This window comes from Lottia gigantea (genome assembly GCF_000327385.1).
Source record: "Lottia gigantea unplaced genomic scaffold LOTGIsca_162, whole genome shotgun sequence".
NCBI classification, from domain to species: domain Eukaryota; kingdom Metazoa; phylum Mollusca; class Gastropoda; family Lottiidae; genus Lottia; species Lottia gigantea.
Genome location: NW_008708003.1, coordinates 247,482 through 266,601, shown reverse-complemented (window position 1 = coordinate 266,601; position 19,120 = coordinate 247,482). Strand labels below are relative to the sequence as shown.

General features: G+C 35.1%; 1 protein-coding gene across 1 annotated transcript; it reads right to left on the bottom strand.

Moving 5' to 3' along the window:
• Positions 1–5,075: 5,075 nt before the first annotated feature.
• On the bottom strand, positions 5,076–17,495 carry LOTGIDRAFT_238706 (hypothetical protein). Its single transcript, XM_009051269.1, has 23 exons — positions 17,193–17,495; positions 16,636–16,748; positions 16,333–16,424; positions 15,650–15,787; positions 15,230–15,286; positions 14,477–14,522; positions 14,028–14,138; positions 13,751–13,836; positions 13,165–13,245; positions 12,185–12,364; positions 11,891–11,999; positions 11,346–11,531; positions 10,929–11,132; positions 10,279–10,412; positions 9,824–9,955; positions 8,987–9,474; positions 8,301–8,487; positions 7,898–8,091; positions 7,371–7,473; positions 7,079–7,198; positions 6,491–6,583; positions 5,725–5,844; positions 5,076–5,456 (listed from the first exon to the last, which is right to left on the bottom strand). Exons 1-23 carry the CDS (start codon positions 17,351–17,353, stop codon positions 5,337–5,339), a joined length of 3,255 nt encoding a protein of 1,084 aa, XP_009049517.1. The 5' UTR covers positions 17,354–17,495; the 3' UTR covers positions 5,076–5,336.
• Positions 17,496–19,120: the final 1,625 nt, after the last annotated feature.

The window sequence follows — 19,120 nt, the reverse complement described above, 5'->3', positions numbered from 1 at the left end:
TATTAATGGTTTTGTTTCTTAGAAAAAAAAATTGAATCTTCTACGTACCTTTCTTTAATGTATTGAAGAGATCTGAAATTGGGTTACAGAAGGCCAAAGGCAATAAAACTAAGACAATGACTGCTACTTTCATTTTTATATCTGTTAGAGAAAATATCAATATTATTAATGACCAGATTAGCAAAGCTACCGTTCTGTTATTCACAGTCCGTTAACGAATTAAACAACAACAAAAGAAAGAAACATTTTTTTACAAGGATAACAACTTAGATTCACGAGGATCCTTTAACTAGGTCCTTGGCCAAACCTCTTGGTATCGATCGTTCCATGGATTCATTGCTAGGTCGACTGGAGTAATGAAGAAAGATGACTAATTCACATGGCGACTGGGATAAGAGCCCACGACCACCATTTATGGTCACATCAAGAGTTCCCAACTCTCTACACGGCTGTTCATTGGCTGAAAGTTTCCGATAAGTAGCGACTATATTATTGAAAGTTTTGCATGAAGTCAAAATTCAGGTCAATTTGTTGGTCCTTACCTGACTTTGTGTACAAACTAAGTGAAGATCATCGACGAATTTGATTCCTTATAAATGGATGTTCATGAAAACACCATATGTCAAGTTTCTCTTATCTTGGGTACTGTGTGACTCGCAAAAACCAAAATAGAAGGTTTTGTTTCAATTGGATTACCCACGATGTGATCGTATCTTCGACATAGATGAACTTATATGACCTAAGACCTTCTGTAACAAGTGAGTCACTGTACGAAACTACGGATGGCATTTGTATCTACGGCGGCTCTGAATAACAGCGATTGTACGAATGGTTCTTATACGTAGAAATTATTTCCATGTAGTTCCATACGTAGTTTCGAATGTCGATGAAGTTCAGTGAGTTCGGCGTTGTTTGCTAACCAAAATGTCCATTTCTGGCAAAATTTTCTCATTGCACAATGCATGGCGTTGTTGATCCTCATTGGCCCAAAACTGAAATTTGCTCACAGGAATGCAAAGAGGTTATAAAGCTTTTGCAGATATAATTGCCAAGAACAACTGCACTGCGTGACTCGCAAAAACCAAAATAGAAGGTTTTGTTTCAATTGGATTACCAAGGATCTGATCGTATCTTCGACATAGATGAACTTAAATGACCTATTTAAAGTTTGTTCCGAAGACGACTAATTAGTCATAGTAGCTAAGTCAGTAAAATGCTTGTTCGTTTTCCAGAAGGTCTAGTTTTCAAACCTTGCAAATCTCACGGTCCTGTCAGTAAGATGCTTGTTCGTTTACCTGAAGGTCTAGTTTTCAAACCTAGCAAAACTCACGGTCCTGTAAAAAATTTCCCTCGTTGCACAACGCATGACGACCTCATTGGCCCAAAACTGCTCAGTTTAATGGTATGTTCGATGCTGTCGTCATATATTGATCAAGTGAGAAACTACAGACTCCTGGTGGAAAATCTGATGTGAATCTCTTTTGTTTATAAATCCAAATCATTCTCGGGTTAAAAAAAAGGCAGTTTTCTGGCAAAGGGCTGCAACTCGTATATACAAACGCGTTCAATTCAACCGACGACCATTGAGCTAGAGTATGTTTGTGAAGGGAGACTGGAGTCATTATTAAGAGTTTAAGTACGATCCCGCGAATTAAAATGAAATATCTGACAATTTTTTTACAGCAGGCCACTCAAACGCTGCTAAAGATAGAGAAAGGATTGAAAAAACTTTCGATGATCAAGACGATATAAATTAAAAGTAATTTTAAATAAATCTTAGTATTGAAGATCATTCTATGGGGCAAGCTATATAACATTAATGCTTATTATACTAATAGTAAAGTGAGCAGTTTAATCTAGCTTTGGTTTTTTGCTCAACAGGTCAAGGGAGTGTTCATTTTCAATATTTGTTATGTAAAAATGCAGTTATCATAGGGTTAACGTACTCATATTTTGATTGGCTGAAAGTGCAATGAACGTTAGAATGCGTAGGAAGAAATGGAAATCTGGCCTGATTCAAAGTAGCCTGGAATGACGCATCAAAAAAAGCCTTCTCACCATTACGCCCTTGAGAGAAAGAACTTCTGTTGTTTTCTCCACAATTCCTTATCTCTGATTTAGCCAGATAAAACCTGCGAGATCAGAGATTGAATGTCATAGTGTAGTTGATCATTATCAAGGTAAGACATAAATCACAGGCCTTATGCTCAAAAACTCAAAGGATTGTGAAGAGGTATTCATATGTATAGTGGACAATATTGTTCTCAGTCCGACGTCTGTGGGTCTAAGCGTTTTATGACGTCACTATGACGGAAGCGGCTAATAATATCTAAAGGCCTGCCTGTACGATAGTGACGTAATGAAATACTTTGTGGAACTGTAAGAACCAAAGACATCTAATTCAACATTGGAATGATGCTTATCAGTGTCCCTGATACACTTGAAAAACTTACAAAACCTCTTTTATAGTCCATTTTACTAGATTTAAAAAAAAAACAAACAATCTAATTACTTCTGAAAAAGTTGAGCTTTTAAGATTGAGTTCTGTGATCTTATAACGCACATAGAACGCGTATATCTTTTTAAAATGCACAGACTCATATTGACGTTTTCAGTTAACCAAGATGAAATTCGCTCTAGTATTGTTAGTTTTGTTGCCTCTGGCTTTCGCTGAACCAGAAAAACGATTCTTATTACAAGGTTGGTATAGAATTTGTTTATTTGCCCATCCAAAGTCATTTTTGCCCTGTGTCTAGCTTGGTGACAAAGACGATTACAAGGCAGTCAGTTCGGGCGCTGGAATCCATGCATCAAGTGATTTTCTTCATTTACGTTGAGCAATTGGTCGCCGTGGGTTATAAACTCGTCTCCGTGTGAAAGTCTAGTGAATTTGAACAGTGTTCTTGAATAAATCAACATAACTGCACAGGAAATCCGGGAAATTTCAATGCAAAATAATGTACATAAGGACTAGCTGGTACAGGTTTCTTCAATCTTAGTAGCTATCCATGTTCAAAGTAGTCGTTTATTTCTTTCATTCATATTTCAGATTTGACCCAATGGTTAAATCTTGGTGAAATCAAACACACCGTTCAGACCATTGTTGATAAATTAGGTTCCGATCCAACAGAGCATAAATGTGAAACAGAATGCCAAAAGATTATCCATGCTACCATCATTCCCAAAACATGCCCATCCATTTGCAAAGAGTAAGACATTCATTATGATATTAGAAGGACTTTACAGGTTGATATTGGACCTGTGACAATTTTTAGAATTGTAAATCTGACACCTGGCTCGCTTGCAATTAAAGTAATTGCGTGACGTTTTCAATGATTATTTGCTTGACATTTATTATTAATTCAAGGGATTAGTTCGACAGCCTCCCGTAAAACTTTCTCAGGATGAGAATTTTTCAATTACATGATGAGGATGAATATTTGCTTGAGGGAGTCTAACTTTACGTCTGACACGGTGATAGAAAAGTTTTGATGAAGGATATTTAGTTTCAAAAACACACTGGTGTCGGTAAAAAGAAGATAATGTATCTACCGCAAATGAAGGTAAATGAAATCCATGGCCGAACATGCTAACAATTGAACTCATCCACCCTTACCCAGATACAAATTGTGCATATACATTAATGAAAATATTTCATGAGCTATTTTTCTTCTATTTCAGATTCCAAGTTATTGTCAAACATTTGAACATTGCTCCAAAAACTTTGTAAATGTGAAATAAACTGATTATCAACTAAATGCTTTTCTTAAATGTCTTTTAAACTTTAAACGGCAACAAACAAACCATTTCTTGTTTATTTTATATATTTTGCCTCCATTGTAATCTAACAAGTTCCCTACCACAGACCATTTTTAATGACATTAGTTTAACCAATGAAAGTGTTTCATGTAAGACTCATTTCTGTATAAGAATGAAAACGAAACCCAAAGTAAAGCAATATGATAGCCAATTATCAAGAAATGGTTCTATCATTACAAGCTTTGATTGGTGAAAATATTGAAGGGTCTTATTCAAGGATCTATTTGAGCGGTATTGCGTTGTAATTTGCGATTTTTCCGAATCAATATTTCTTATGAATAACCAGAATCAAAGTTTACCACACGATCTGCGAATCAAATCAAATTGTATACTTTTCATAAGAATTTGTGCCAAATCTAATAAATATAAGCAAGCAATGCTCGGCGGTCTTCATAAACTTTGAAAAACTACGATTATTTCATTATTACATGTATTATTATAGTATTTAAAGGGACAGATGCTCCATTTGTTGACCTCAATCAACCTCCCACACAAACGGCCTCTGTGAAAGTTACGCTAGCGCACTGTAACATTATCATGACAATGAATGGCTATTTGTTTTACCGGAACAGGTCACGTGATCACGTGATTCTGTTAATTTTATTATTAAAGGCTGGTCGTTCAGGACTACAGGACTTTGTAAACAATGTCAATGAAAACCAAATTTTGTAAATTATGTATTCAAACTGATAATAAAATGTATCATTGGATAACCAATAGTCAAAATTTAGAATTAAATGCATAAGTGTGTGTCAGAAGTATCTAAATTTAAGGATTATATTTAGGTCGGAATTTTACTATCACTAGACATATTACTGCTGAATACCGGAAATAAAGAGTGTCGCCCAAGAAGACACAACGAAATTCATCATTCATTACTAAGTCAGATTCAGTTTACGGAAACTGCCGAGAATTGCCGAATGCTCCCCACAATGGCGCATTTGCGAGATCGATCATGAGTCTACAACCGAAATATATGAAATTGATACCGGATTTTTGAATAAGAATTTTTAATAAATATAATAATCCTTATATACGGTTCTTCAAGAGAATGAACTCTCTGTATTTTATTGACCACCCAGGCAGTTTAATCAGCCATATAAATTTCTAACAGTTGCCATACTTGTTGAATAAATATAGCCGCCACCCGCCCTGTATAAAAAAACAGGTAGGACACGCCCATCGTCAGCTCATATCCAGACGTCGAACTATCAACATCGATTATCACCAACTAACCTTGAAACTAGCTGATTTCTTATATAGCTTTTAATTTTATGAATAGTTTCCAAATGATATATCACATTACTACCATAAAAAAATTTCAAATTTGCAGATATACAAAAGTTTCGTGTACAAAATTGTTTATAGTTGATTTATTATATAGATTTCAATATTATCAATAGTTTTCAAAAGATATACAAAATACATTACTTCTATACAAAATAATTTTATCAAAAGGTCAGATATACAAAAGTTGTTATATATACAATAAATTACAAAAATACAAATGTTACATGCTATTTCTTGCTTTTGGTTGATGATGACCGACTCTTCTCAGAAGATTGCCTATGATAATAGCCACTTTCACGTTTCCATTTCTGAAGAGCTGCCTTCTTTTTCCTTTTGAAGAATCCACACTATGAAAAAAAAGTTTAGTATGAAATGGTGTGAAGAAAAGAATGTAAGAAAGAAACAGCAATCTTTTTTACATGGATAACAACTAAGGTTCACAAGGGACCTGTTTACCAACCGGTTCTTTTCTTTGCCAAATCTCTTGCCATTGGTAATTTATGACTATCAATACCCATTTACAGATCGGTAAAATAGCTTATTCAAGGTTGCCAGACTTTCTCGCCAACCAAGGTTAGAATCCACAACCACTAAGTTGCAAATGTTTTGACGTACCTTTTTGAGTATAATGACGATAAGAACTAGCAGTATTAAAGCTGCGATACAGCAACCAATAGGTATCCAAATATTAACACTATCTCCAAGTGTATATTCTTTAAAAATCCGTGTACTTAGCTACGATAGAAATAACACAGGGTTATAGTCTTACTTTTCACATGTACTATCATAAAGCAATAGTGATATTGTGATTTTAGAAAAAAAAGTCAGAGTGTTTAAGGTTTCGAAATTTAATCTAACATCGATTTTTATCTAGTAGGGTTTCTGTGACACATTAGATGAGGTGTATGAGATGAGTAGCAACTACAGAATTGTGAAAGACAGGCAATTCTTTTCCTGTATGCAACAATGCCCAATGATTCTATAAGAAGGCCGCGATTTTCAAATACTATTCTTTAATCAAAATGTTACAAGATTTCTGATTGTCTAAATTGCATATTGACGTATGGTCTCCATGGTCTGCAAAGGGTGGCTATTCGTGATTAGTAATGAGAATATCGTTTTGTGAAAGCAACGGTTAGATGTGATAAACGTCGTACACCATTGCAAAGGAACATACCAAAACAGTGGCGTTAGCCCCATCCATTGCGACCGTTGTCAGGAATAAAATAGAATATTTCGTCGTTTCTTTTCCGTTCTTTGCATCTGATTGGGCGACTGAAGACGAATAGTCACACTTAATGCAATTCGAAATGAAGGAAAATTTGTCAGTTAGCCGTATAAGCCTACTCCGTTGTGTCTGTTATGACTAAAGTATACAAACCATTGCTATCTGTTGTTGGTTCCACGTATAAAATAAGTTATGTTTTGGTTGTTGAATATTTACAACGCTGACATATCTCAATACATCACTGTCCTACAATGAAGAAATTAAATAATCATCGTATTGCGCTAGTGAAATAAATAGGGTATTATGCAAAATAGGTCGTGCCGTAGCTTTTAAATTTCTGTTCACCATTTGTAAATGGGTATATACGGATACTTCGGGAAAGGTCAATATCTAAAGTCTTGGTCAAAGATCAGTAAAGTTGCTGTCTTTCTATGTATTTACTGGGATCAATAAGAGCCTATAAAAACTATCATAAACGGGTTAGTATTACAGGAATGGACCCTGAAAAAGTGGTTGCTCAGTGACAATTTTCCGATCAAAAGTTGGTTACATGTGCCTTGGCAAACGGTTTACCATGACAGTTACATATTATGGTATTTAATGACAGCCATTGTTTGTCAGAACTATGTCCAAATTGTTATTATGAGGCTCGCCCTAAAACACACATGGAAATCTTCCATTCGATGCCGATGTAAATTCCGCTTTACGGAAACTGTCAAGAATCAAAAAATGTTGCCTAACCTCTAAAGGGAGATCAGAAGCTACCAGGTCCACTGTTATATTTACTACTACGCTCTCGCTGGGTTGAATAGCCTTGTTTAACATACACACTAATTGTCTACATCTATAATCACTGCATGTCTAAAATACAAAGGTAGATGAAACAGAAAAATCATTTACTCAAGCGAAATCTGTGACTAGATTCCCCAGTGCTTATATCCCTTTTTTTCAGCCCGCTTCTTTTTAAGTCGTATCAAAGTGTAAAAAGGTTTGTAAGGGTACCAATCCAATGAATGACGATAAATAGGCCTACCATTGAATGTATTCTGACACTGTTGGAACCATCAACTTCCTCCATGGTGGCTTCTCGCTTTCGACGACGTTTTCTTGGTGGTCTAGAGGGAATGAGGGTAGATCTGAAAAACAAGATCGATTACTAAGTGTTATCAGGTATTCGGGGCACATTGGAAAATGGACATCATCAGGGGTCGGAAAGGGGGCAGAGTAGACCGATAATTGAAAAAGGCTATCCATCATTTATAAGAATACCAACTTTGCTGATCCTAAGCTGTCTGATACCTTGACATCATTAGGCACTTTCATAAGTTTGTAAATGCGGTGTTTTGACTGGATTATAAGATAGGAGATGCAGACAATCAGAGCTATCGAGCATAGTTCACAAAGCAGACTATTAGTCACAGGTACAGCCATATTGTTTACAGTCTCCCGTCAAGATCTTTTTATGTGCATCCGAAGAGTAGGACTTAGGACTACATTAATTTCATTTCATTTACCATATGCATCCTTTAGCAATCTTGACTTTTGCCCGTCCAGTCTTACCTTGGAGTAGTGGTTGATTTATCATTAGTATTTGTTGTAATCGGTTTAGTGGTGTATTGTTTTGTTGTTGTTGTTGTTGTTGTTGTTTCATCAGTTATTGATGTAATTGTTGTACCCATGCCTTGTCCACCAGGAGAAAATCCAGAAACAACAAAACATGATAAGAACATATCGTTTTCATTTCCATAGTTCACCTGAGTGGAAAAATAGAGAATTAGTGAAATCGAACATAGGTCTACAGGGGTGTCCTTCACTGCCGTTTTTAAAGATTCAAAGAATATTGAGTAGAATATATAATAACATTAAATAGCTCGAAAATCCCATTTAGTAACTAAGCAAACCCCAAAATAAACGACTGTCTCTTTCTTTGCCATTGGACCAAAGAAACAGAGAAATTTCCCACCTTTGCTGATACCGATTTAACGAGTTCTTCTCCTGATTCATAATAATATGGTAGATCTATGGTAATATTCGTCGGTGGTAGAAAACTCGGGCCTTTGTTAATAACTTGATACCGATGAGTTATAGATAAATTCTGACAAGCGAGATCTTCTTCCATTACCACCGTCACTTCCGCTGGGGACGCACTTCTGTTAATATAAACAATAACAATATGTGGACTCCTCAAATGGGAAGAACATCCTTCTATCTAATCTGACATGGAAAAAAGTCTAGTTGTTCGGAAACGACAATAAACCAAGGCCCCGTGTGCATCAGGCTGTAGCTCCCTCGACAGTTGGAAATCTAAAAAAAGTTGGCTAATTTAGCTGTCCTAACAATGATTCAATCATTGCACTCAATCATGGCTTTGTTCGCCTTGTTTGCTTTAATATGTGCACAAAACAAGGATGTAAGACTTATAATTGCCAATAATCGTATATCGTATATAAAATTTGTCCAAGTAATCTTATTGATTAAAATCATACCAACCACAAATTTTCAAGGATATAGCCATCTAAATAATTGCTTAACCAGCTGAAAGAGCGGAGACGATATGGTGTCATGGGTTAGAAAAATTCTGATGCCACGACAAATGCATGCGATAGTCGACCATATTGCCTATCACAAAATCAATCAAATCAAACTTACCCTGTTATTTCTGGATGAGCAATGATCCATATTTTAGATGATATCTGTTCCTGGTTATTTTTAGAGTTGATATCCTCACTGCTAGAGTCAGTGCTCAGATTAAAATGCATGTTGGGCTTCGTCAAACTTAACATATCTGTTTCTAAAACCACGGAAAACTTTGCCTCCTGTCCTTGTTTAAGCGGTTCGATTATCCGGCAAATAAGATTTGGTTCCGTGGAATTCAGCCTCTCGGTTTGAATGTCGCATGTCACCGGTTGATCATCAGGGGAAATAACTCTCCTGTACACGAATTCGTCATTCCACGTTATCAGAACCTTACTTCCAAACGACTCTTCTTCTAGATTTCTGACAGAAGTGTTCAATAGAACATGGTCTGTTTTGTTGACAATGATATATTCTGCAATAGGAGCTCGGGAAATGTCGCTACTTAGTTTCAAGTCAACTTCACATAAATTATCGGTACCACATTGCAGTTGAAAGTAAATCTGTAAACAAAGCAAAAAATTGGAAAATCAAATGAAGGTAGGTTTCTTTTCATATTAAAAATGCACATTATCTAAGGGTGTGAAAGCGTTCAACAAAGAGTTTGTGGACACAAGCCAATGACAATAAATATTTTCAAATTGTTAAAAGTTACTCTTGTGGCTGAAAAAACGTGAGTGAGGGCATGTCCATTAAAACCAAATTCCTTTGTTAATAAAATAATGGATGCCACATTTTAATTGGTTTTAAATAACAAAAGAAACGAAATTCTGATTTTAGTTTAATTGAATTTTCCAGAACCTCAGAGTAACACGACGTTGGTCGGTGGGAAAAAAATCAAATTTAGCTTACATCTTTGACGATGGAGTTTGTGCGACTTTGGTTAGCAATTGGTTGTATGTCGCCTGGTTTGGTTGTAGGCTCTATCATTTTATACTCTAGCTTGACTTGTACAGCGGAGAACGGGTCAGCTATTCGTGGTGTCTGCAATTCAAAATTAATCAACGATCCTGGAATAATGAATCTCGGAATGCGTAATCAGTAGTTCCATTACAACAGATGGTTTTTGCTGTAGTTACGTCATCAACAGTAGAAAATTTTCTTTTGTTCAAGTGCTAGATCTACTTTTATTGTCATGATGTAGGACTTCCCATTAGGTTACTGTAAGCTTTCATTAGGTTCATGTTTAGTATGTTATAAGTTCATGTTAGGTTTAAAGGGTTCATGTTATTGTATAGGGATTTGTTGTCCAAACAAATCATATCGAGGGATATAAAAGTACGCTGTAAACGAAGTTGGTTATTTACCTCGTAAGTAACAATAGTATGTTGTGTACAGGATGTAGCTGCTTTGATTAAATTCACTGGTTCTCTAATAGGTTTCTCTAAACGAGCTCTTTCTCTTATTGCCTTGACATCCACAGACACATTGTATGACACATCTGAAATGAATCGGAGTTTTATATTAAGTCAAGTTATTCTACATCTTATCAGACAATTTGCAATAAGAAATAACCTTTTTGGATTACATTTTCAACTGCAGGTGGGGTTTAAATGAAAAAGAAAGAGACAAATAAACAAATACACAACTGTAGTTCACGAGAATCCTGTCTATCAGCTGTTCATTGGTCTAAGCTCTTGGTATTGACCATTTTTGGATTCTTTGAACCCATTTACAGCTGAGTCGACCGGTTTTATATTTTACGAATCGCTACTGTCGTACAGAAATCTAGAACAGGCAATCAGAAGATCCATTCAGGGCATTTTTTTCTAAAAAAAAATATATATCCGCCATTGGACCGCCATATTTACTACTAGCAAACGAAGTATTCGTTGAAAGAAAAACCACCCACCTAGCTTTAATTATTTTCTTAAAATAGAGTGGAAGCAGACGTTAACTTGTCATCTACCAAACAGCCCAATTAAAAGAGTTTAGATTAAAAAAAAAACAAACAAACCAATAGTCATAGGAACATTCCGACCACCATGAGTGAAGCACACTTTAAACCTGATGCAACTTTCTATACCAGTCACCGATGGACAATTCCTTGGTATTAAGTTGATCCGTTCCTCTTCAAATTCCAGACTAACCCGAATGTCAACGATAGGTCGAGTTTTTAAAACCACCACATTTCCTGAATACACGCTGCCAACTGATAAATCTACAAAAAAGCTCGAATCAGTACTGTAGAATACTTTCTTTGTTGGTTTGAATGGTTTAACTTAACAAGTTTAACTTAATACACAGATACATCCAAATATAGAAAAGACGATATTTTCTCCAACGAAGGGTGTGGTTTTCTACAGTTTAGGAAATGCTCAAGTATCAAAGGTAAGGCAAGCGTCACCACGTTCTATTTGTTTAAGAACCTTACCTGGATAACTATCGTCGTTAACGTCCATTGGCCTTGAAATATGTGACCCGAATCCACGAAGGTCATCTCTGATAGTTTGAGCTGTGATTCTCTGAGTGAAATCTTTGTTGATACCGCCATTACCTCCGTGATAAATATACACGACCCCTCTATCATCATCTTCATTCGGAGCACCAACTGCTATGTCTACAAGCAAAGTGGCTATTTTTAACTCTTTTGTCGAAACTAATTCAGGTTTACTACCATAATTCTCTTACCACATTTGAGATGAAAAGGAAACTGATTAAAATGCACATCAAAATATTATGTCTAGTCTGGGGTTTAATACACAACCAATCCATGATCTGGAAATATCCTCCTTTTACTTACGTTCAGTCGAATTCTGGCTTTAAGAGCAAAAAGTTGTCATCGTTTGTGATGAGTAATCACCGTAAATGCTAACAATTTGGTGATTTTACATTTGTGAACAACTGTGAATATTTATTATTACATGCTTTCGGCTGTTTTGTTTGTTTGTACTTCTATCCCACCCCATGGAGACTTACCGTCAAAACTGTCCGCATTTATATCGCCTAGATTACTTATAGAGGATCCAAATCTTGAAAATGGTGTGTTCGTCCCAGACAATATGGCAGAATTACGATTAAAGTTTATCTGTGAAACGAAAAATGATTATTTTGATTTTATAACAATTTAGCCAATTCTAAGAAGGACCATTCACACCATTCGTTCAACGAAATACATAAGGGAGGTAACTCGATCAGAGCTCAATTCTATTTTAACAGCCAAGTGGAGTTCTGTGAAGTTTTTTTTTTATTCAATTAAAGCTCTTGCCTTACCTTTAATATTTGAGCATTTCCTAAACTGTAGAAAACCAGAACACGCCCTTCGTTGGAGAAAATATCCTCTTTTCTATATTTGGATGCATCAGTGTAAGTAGGCGCACCCACTAATATGTCATCCCATCCGTCTCCATTCAAATCGGCTGCAGCCACCACTGAACCAAAATACGAGCCAAACTGTATAAATAAAAGGAAATATTAATGATTTAAGTTAGAATATTGGAATGTTAACCTTAATTTTCAAGTCAGATGTCGAGAGAAATTTAACCATTACATACTTGATCATTGATAATAATTACTTTTTTATATCCGTAATAATTCGTCTTTTCGACGATGGTCTTTTGTCTTTGAAACATTTGTCGGAAGCATAAGATGAGCCAGTCAATTAGACATGGGTTTCAAGTCCTAGTATTGGTAAGTTAGCCCCAGTGCATTTCTGTGAATCATAAGTTGATGAGACCATCAGACCAAGTAGGTCCCATGGAACTGTCAAAGTGAGCAAGCCTGGTCCGTCCCTGGTCCCCGTTAAATGGGCCAAAGGTTAACCCTCTTCCAAATCCAAACATGTTATTGAAGCATTAACCATTGTTTATAAAGTAGGTGTTAGTTTCCATGTGAAAAATCGTGGTTTCTGGAATTCAAAATTAATCAAACGTCCTGGAATAATTAATCTCAGAATGCGTAAGTCAATTATTCCATTACAGCAGATGGTTTTTGCGATAGTGACGTTATCATCAGTAGAATATGAATGACTTGAACTGTTCTCATTTTCTTGTTCAAGTGCTAGATCTACTACCATTATCAATAGATGAAAAATTTCCGACACTTTAGCATATGTGTCGGAATTCTACGTAGTGGCTATAATCTAATTAAAATAAGATTATAATTTCGTTTCGTTATTATTATATTTTGGTCTCAATTGTAATCTAAATTTTAGTGGTTTGACCGAGTGCCGGTCTTCACCTATTTGTACTTACCATATCATCAGGAGCAGTCAGACCATCTAATGCTACTATTTGCTTGTCAAATGTAGATCCCAATTGTTCATATACATATACCTAAAATAATCAAATCAACAATCTGACTTTTATGTGAGTTGTCCAATATACATGTATAATCGTGGCCTATGAAATTTGAAAAATTATTAAAGCCAATAATTAGGTGTGCAGTAACATTGCTGTGCCACTACATTTATCTTTCCAAATTTGAGCTCTATTAAGACACTGTTGGTGGTTGCTAGCTGTTTCAGAACACCTGAAAATGGGCCACTGGGTTTTATCAGCTCAGCATCACTTTCAGAAAGTTCATATATCATGTAATTGTAATGCAACTCAAAGTGCTTGTGCCAGAGATGTGGCTAATTATAATCCCGGTGTCCAGCAAGGCTAACCTCTTTTCCCTATCTTATTCATTATTTCAATCGATGGATTTAGATAGTGTTCCTGGGTACACACAAATTTCAAAAATATAGATTTTAAACTGAGAATACTATCGTCTTATATATTGTATTATTACCACGCAATGAAAGTATTAAATAAAGAACAAAAGCTGAAATTAGCGAACCTTTCCACTATTATCGTAACGAGGGGCGCCAGCAACAAAACATACTCTTTCACCATCACAAAATTTACCACTAGCCACTGCATATCCTGTAATTGAAATAAACATGCATCCTATATTTCAACACCTGATTGTAAATCCATGAAATAGGCAATAAGGGGAATTCTGCCAAGAGAATTCGATTGATGTTTCATATTTTTTGATTTATGTTTAATTTGTTATATTTGGAAATACCAGTATACAGCAAAGCAAATATGAACAATATTTCAATTTGACTTACCTAACAACATATGATTTTGCTCTCGGGGTTGAGAGGAAAGGGTAGGAAAACCTGTATTAGGAATTTCCAGAAAATTGTTTATACGGTTTAATTTGTTCACAAGAAATCCTCCTAGAAATGAATACAATAATTATATATGAGCCAATATGAATTTGGAAAATTATGGATTTTTTGCTGTGTTTTTTTCTTCATCTGTGAATTGCAGAATGATCTGACGAATGTGTTATGCTCTGCTTTTCTGGGCCATTTAATATTCAACCAATCAAATGGTCTCCTCTAAATTTCCTTACTACGTGTAAATGTGGAGAATTATGGGATGTTCATGCGAACGTTGTCTTATTTTATCTTTTTACTTTTAATGTGTATGACTGGTTAGAACATTTTATGACAACAGTACGAAAATCCACAGAATCATATCATTTGAAAAATATTAAAATATGACTACCAACCAGTCCATTCGTTCATACCAGGCGTTCCCATCACAAAGCTGATGTCCTGTAATTAGAGATATACGATAAGGCATGATTTTTTTTTTAATTATTTTGCAGTCCGCTAGTCTAATATGGCTCGGAATTGTTCTCGTCACTGGTTAAAATAGAGGTAAAGGTAAATAAAAGTAAAGGTAACAGAATGAAAAGACAAGATGGACAGTGTTAGACATTGCTGTAGTGGTTACTTACAAAGCTAATAACTAATAAAACATTTGAAACGAAACTAAAAAAATACGAACGATACTTCGGTTTAATTTTATTTAGACTGCTTTGTTTGTATATTCTGATATGACATTTTATGATATGATATGATGTGATATACTATGATATACTATGATATGATGTGTAACATGATATGTGTATTATAAATGATACATGATAAGTATAACATAATTCATGTATGAATATTATAAAACGATACGCTATGAATTAAGATGACCGTTTAGTACTTTCTTTCATGTTATTTTCCGAACACAATTGGTTTCAAAATGAGTGATCTGTATTATTTCAATCTCTGTGAAATGAAATTTTATTTACTCTTTTGTGAGTATTTTAAAGTCAGAAAAAATGTGATTTACAGGGTTGAAAATTCTTTTTTTTTATTACGGTTGCTGCCTTATTCCCTTTTTTACGGCCATTGCTATATGACTGCTGTTTGTATGTATTTTTTTTGTACTGAAATTTGTAGTGAATTGATAAAGCCATACATACCGTTATTTTAGCAGCAGAAAATCCTACTTGGAGCATAGCATATTTAAAATACCGATCCTGTAATAAAGAACAGAAATTGAGGATATTCGCATATGAAAATATGGTGTTACACTAACAGCATTTCTATTTTCTTGTATCACATATAAGAACCTTCTCGATTAAAAACATCAAACGCTTAGTTTTAGTGGAATTGAAGGAACCACAAACGTCTGATCGAAAATTGGAATGGTGCAACTATCAGTGTCCCCGATACACATAACTTTCAGAAATTTTCTTTACAAACCCTTTAAATCTAAACGGGCACACGGATAATCTACACCAAGAGAGATTTAGCCAGGGAGCAGCTGGTAGAAAGAGTCCTTGCGAGTCAAAGTTATCCATACAGAAATGTTTTCTCTTTTTTTTTTTAATTGGGCATACCTGGATTAAGTCTCCACTTGCAACTGAAGGTGAGGTTTTGATTCCAGGTGTATCTGACGTCATATTGACAAGTATACATCTACCAATAACAAAAACCCTGTCAGTAATCTGTAGATCCTTCCAACCAGGCGCACAGACCTGAAAATGTAATTCTCAATGAGAAAAATGAAATAAAAAGAGTTTTACTCCCATTACCTTTCTACTTATGCCGTGTGCAACAAGGGAACTTTCATGCTCTTTATCGATTTCCATCTGTTGAGGATTTTGACAGGCGGGAAACGCTATGCAGCGCACAATATGGAAGTTTTGTCCGCTGTAGCAACTTACTCTTTCTCGATTTTCAACTGTTGTGGGATGTTAAACATGCACGACCCGTACTACACGCGGTCTAGTCTTTTTTTCCCATCCTAACAAATTGATTTGTTGTCGTTGCATCTTCAGGGCTGAAACTGGCGGATGCCAGTTGGTAAGTTTAAGTATCCTAGTTTCTCGAATTTTCTGGATATCAGGGGCGGGTTTCTTTTACAAATCAGAAACAAACAAACTAATCCCTGTCATAGCGTAAAAGCGGCCACTGGGACACTTTAAAAACGAAGACCCAATTCTGCCCAAAGAATTTTAATTGTAACTTAATTGCAAATAACGTATACACTGCATGGTCGCTAAAAGTTTTAACTATTTACCATTATTGTTGATGATGAAAATGGAATAATTGAGGTGCCAAAGCCTTCATTTGTCGTAGAATAGGTTTTGGTTACAGGATCTTGTATTAAATCTTTAAAAGAAAATGCAATAAAAGCGTTAATCTAACTCTGAGACTGAAAAGTTCGGCTCTGATATACTGTCTTAGCTGGTGTACAATCCAATCCAATTATTGCATTTGTTGTTTTGTGATACAAAAAAGTGCCTAATTATGTCAAGGTATTAGACGGTATATTTTCAAGATTAGCTCGTGTCAAATAGATAGACATGCAGGATTTACTTACTGTAAGGAGAGGAATAAGATTTTCTACATGAATTTTGATCATTGACATCACAGAAATATATCGCACCAGTATTAGCTGAACTGGAGCTATCATTTGGTGAACCTATTATCAATCTGAAAAAAGAACGAATAAAGCATTTTTATAACAAAGATAACGACATAGTTTCACGTCGATCCTTTGTACCAGCTGCACTTTAACAGAATCTCTTAAGATTAATCTTTCCAGGAGTATCAATAACCTTTTACAGCTGGGTCGATTGGAGAAAAAAATAATCTGAGAATAGTCTGTAGAGAAATGACTCATAAACTTGATGGGGAAAGTCTAATACTTCGCTCTTTTTATGTATTTTTTGGTTGGGGAGTGGGGTGTGGGGGAGGGGGGTCTTTCATGCAGGAAAGTGATTTTAGAAGGTGTAGACTGTCTGTAACTGTTTAGCTTGGGATAACTACGGGCCTGGTTAAACGAAGTTGATTGTCCATTAAAAGCTATTTTATCAAGAATTAGTGTTCTAACTTATCATAAAGCTCTCTATAAATTACAAACTATTGATATCTTACGTAATGGAGTTGCTATCAATGACGAATGCTGAAGTATAACCAAATTGTGTGTCATTTCCACCTCCTTGAAATATGACTGTATTGTTGATATCTACGTTATAACATAGTGTATGATTAATGTTTAGCAATAACAACACGAACACTATATCATACTTCCCCATTATTTTTATAAAACGCACTTAAATTCCACGATATGCACTTGTATGCTTCTCCTTGAATAACGCAATATTATCAATGTTGAATGCACTTATTTTATGACAGTTTACAACACTTTTGTGTCCCTGTAATTTTTTTTTAAAATACTGTTGGTCTTTTTTATAATATCTAAAGTCCTTTTACTCTTTATCGCAGAGCAATTTTTTCCAACGAACGTGTCATTGCACTTTATTTGAAAACACTTTTACTATAACTAAAATACTTTTACACTTTTATTACACTTAGATGTGATTTTTCCTAGCAATAGGATAGTATAAGATTTTGATAGAAACTTGACTTGTATGTTCACGCCTAGATTAATATAGGATTGACCGAGTGATTCAACTGAAAGAAAGCCACTGTATTTCTACAGAAAAATTCTGAGGTTCTTACATTTTTAAAACGAATTATGTATCTGATATACACTTATATTTTATAAAAACTTACATGTATATTATAACTTATTATGATAGAAGTATTCACCCAATAATCTTGAAATCGAGGAAAATATACACCAAGTTTTGTTATGAGTTTCCGGTTTTGTGTCGCGTTACATATACAATCTAGAAAGTCATATCTGGTTTCGTTTGAGTATTATACTATGGTTCACTATTAGAGAGATACCACTCTGCGATTCAGTTAGTCAACTAGGGAACTAGGCTAAGTAGCTATATAGTGTAACAATGAAATAGCCAAGCCAGTTGAAAAAGAATGTTACAGCCAATCTGTATCGTTTTCTAAAACAAACTTATACAAATAAATTCATGAATATATTGATATCTGAATGACATATTATCATGTATTCATTACAACATCACAATATCTGTATCAATGTTCTTGATATCACAATTTTGAATCAATGATCCTTTGGTCAATCACCATATCACATTATTGAATAAGCCAGTGGGTCAAGATATCACATTATTGAATAAGCTAGTTGATCAGAATATCACAATATCGAAAAAACAATCCATCACTAATCACGATATCACAATATTTGAATAAACTGCCCTTAGCCAATCACGGTATCACAATATTGAATAAACGCCCCAATGTATCACAACATTCTGCCCCAATTCATACACGACAAAGACTATATGAATATATAGACTGGTTCTTAAACGACTCGTGAAGGCATGACTGAAATATTTGAAATTTAAACGGAAATATTAACTTATAGAGCGTTATGTTTATATGACTTGATGTATTATATACATAGATAAACAAGCTAGCCAGATATCACTTCACTTCCTAGACCAGTCGACAATCCTCGGCAGTTTCCGTAAAGCTGAATGGTGTATATTTGGGCACGTCTCTTTACTTCCGGCATTCTACAATGCTACAATGCTAACTGAATAAAGCCAATAGCTTTGAGAAAAATTACTAATTATGCATTTTTATTATCATTTTCATTCCATATCCTAAGAACTTTTTGTTTTTATTGGTTTTTTTCTTTGTTGTTTGAACTACCAGAATCACGTGATCACATGGCAATCTGGACATAGTACCGACACGCAATGGCTGCCTTTAAATATCATGATATGGTGCAGAGTGCTATCGGAACTTTCACAATAGTCCGTTTGTTCCGATCAGATATTCTACGACCTTAATTCAGACTTTTTTTATCCGTCATTCGATGAGTTTTCTTGACTCACGTGTTCTTGACTCATCAGACGTGAATGTGACTTAATGTGATTGGACCATTATGCAGCCATCGGGCCATACGAAAGCCG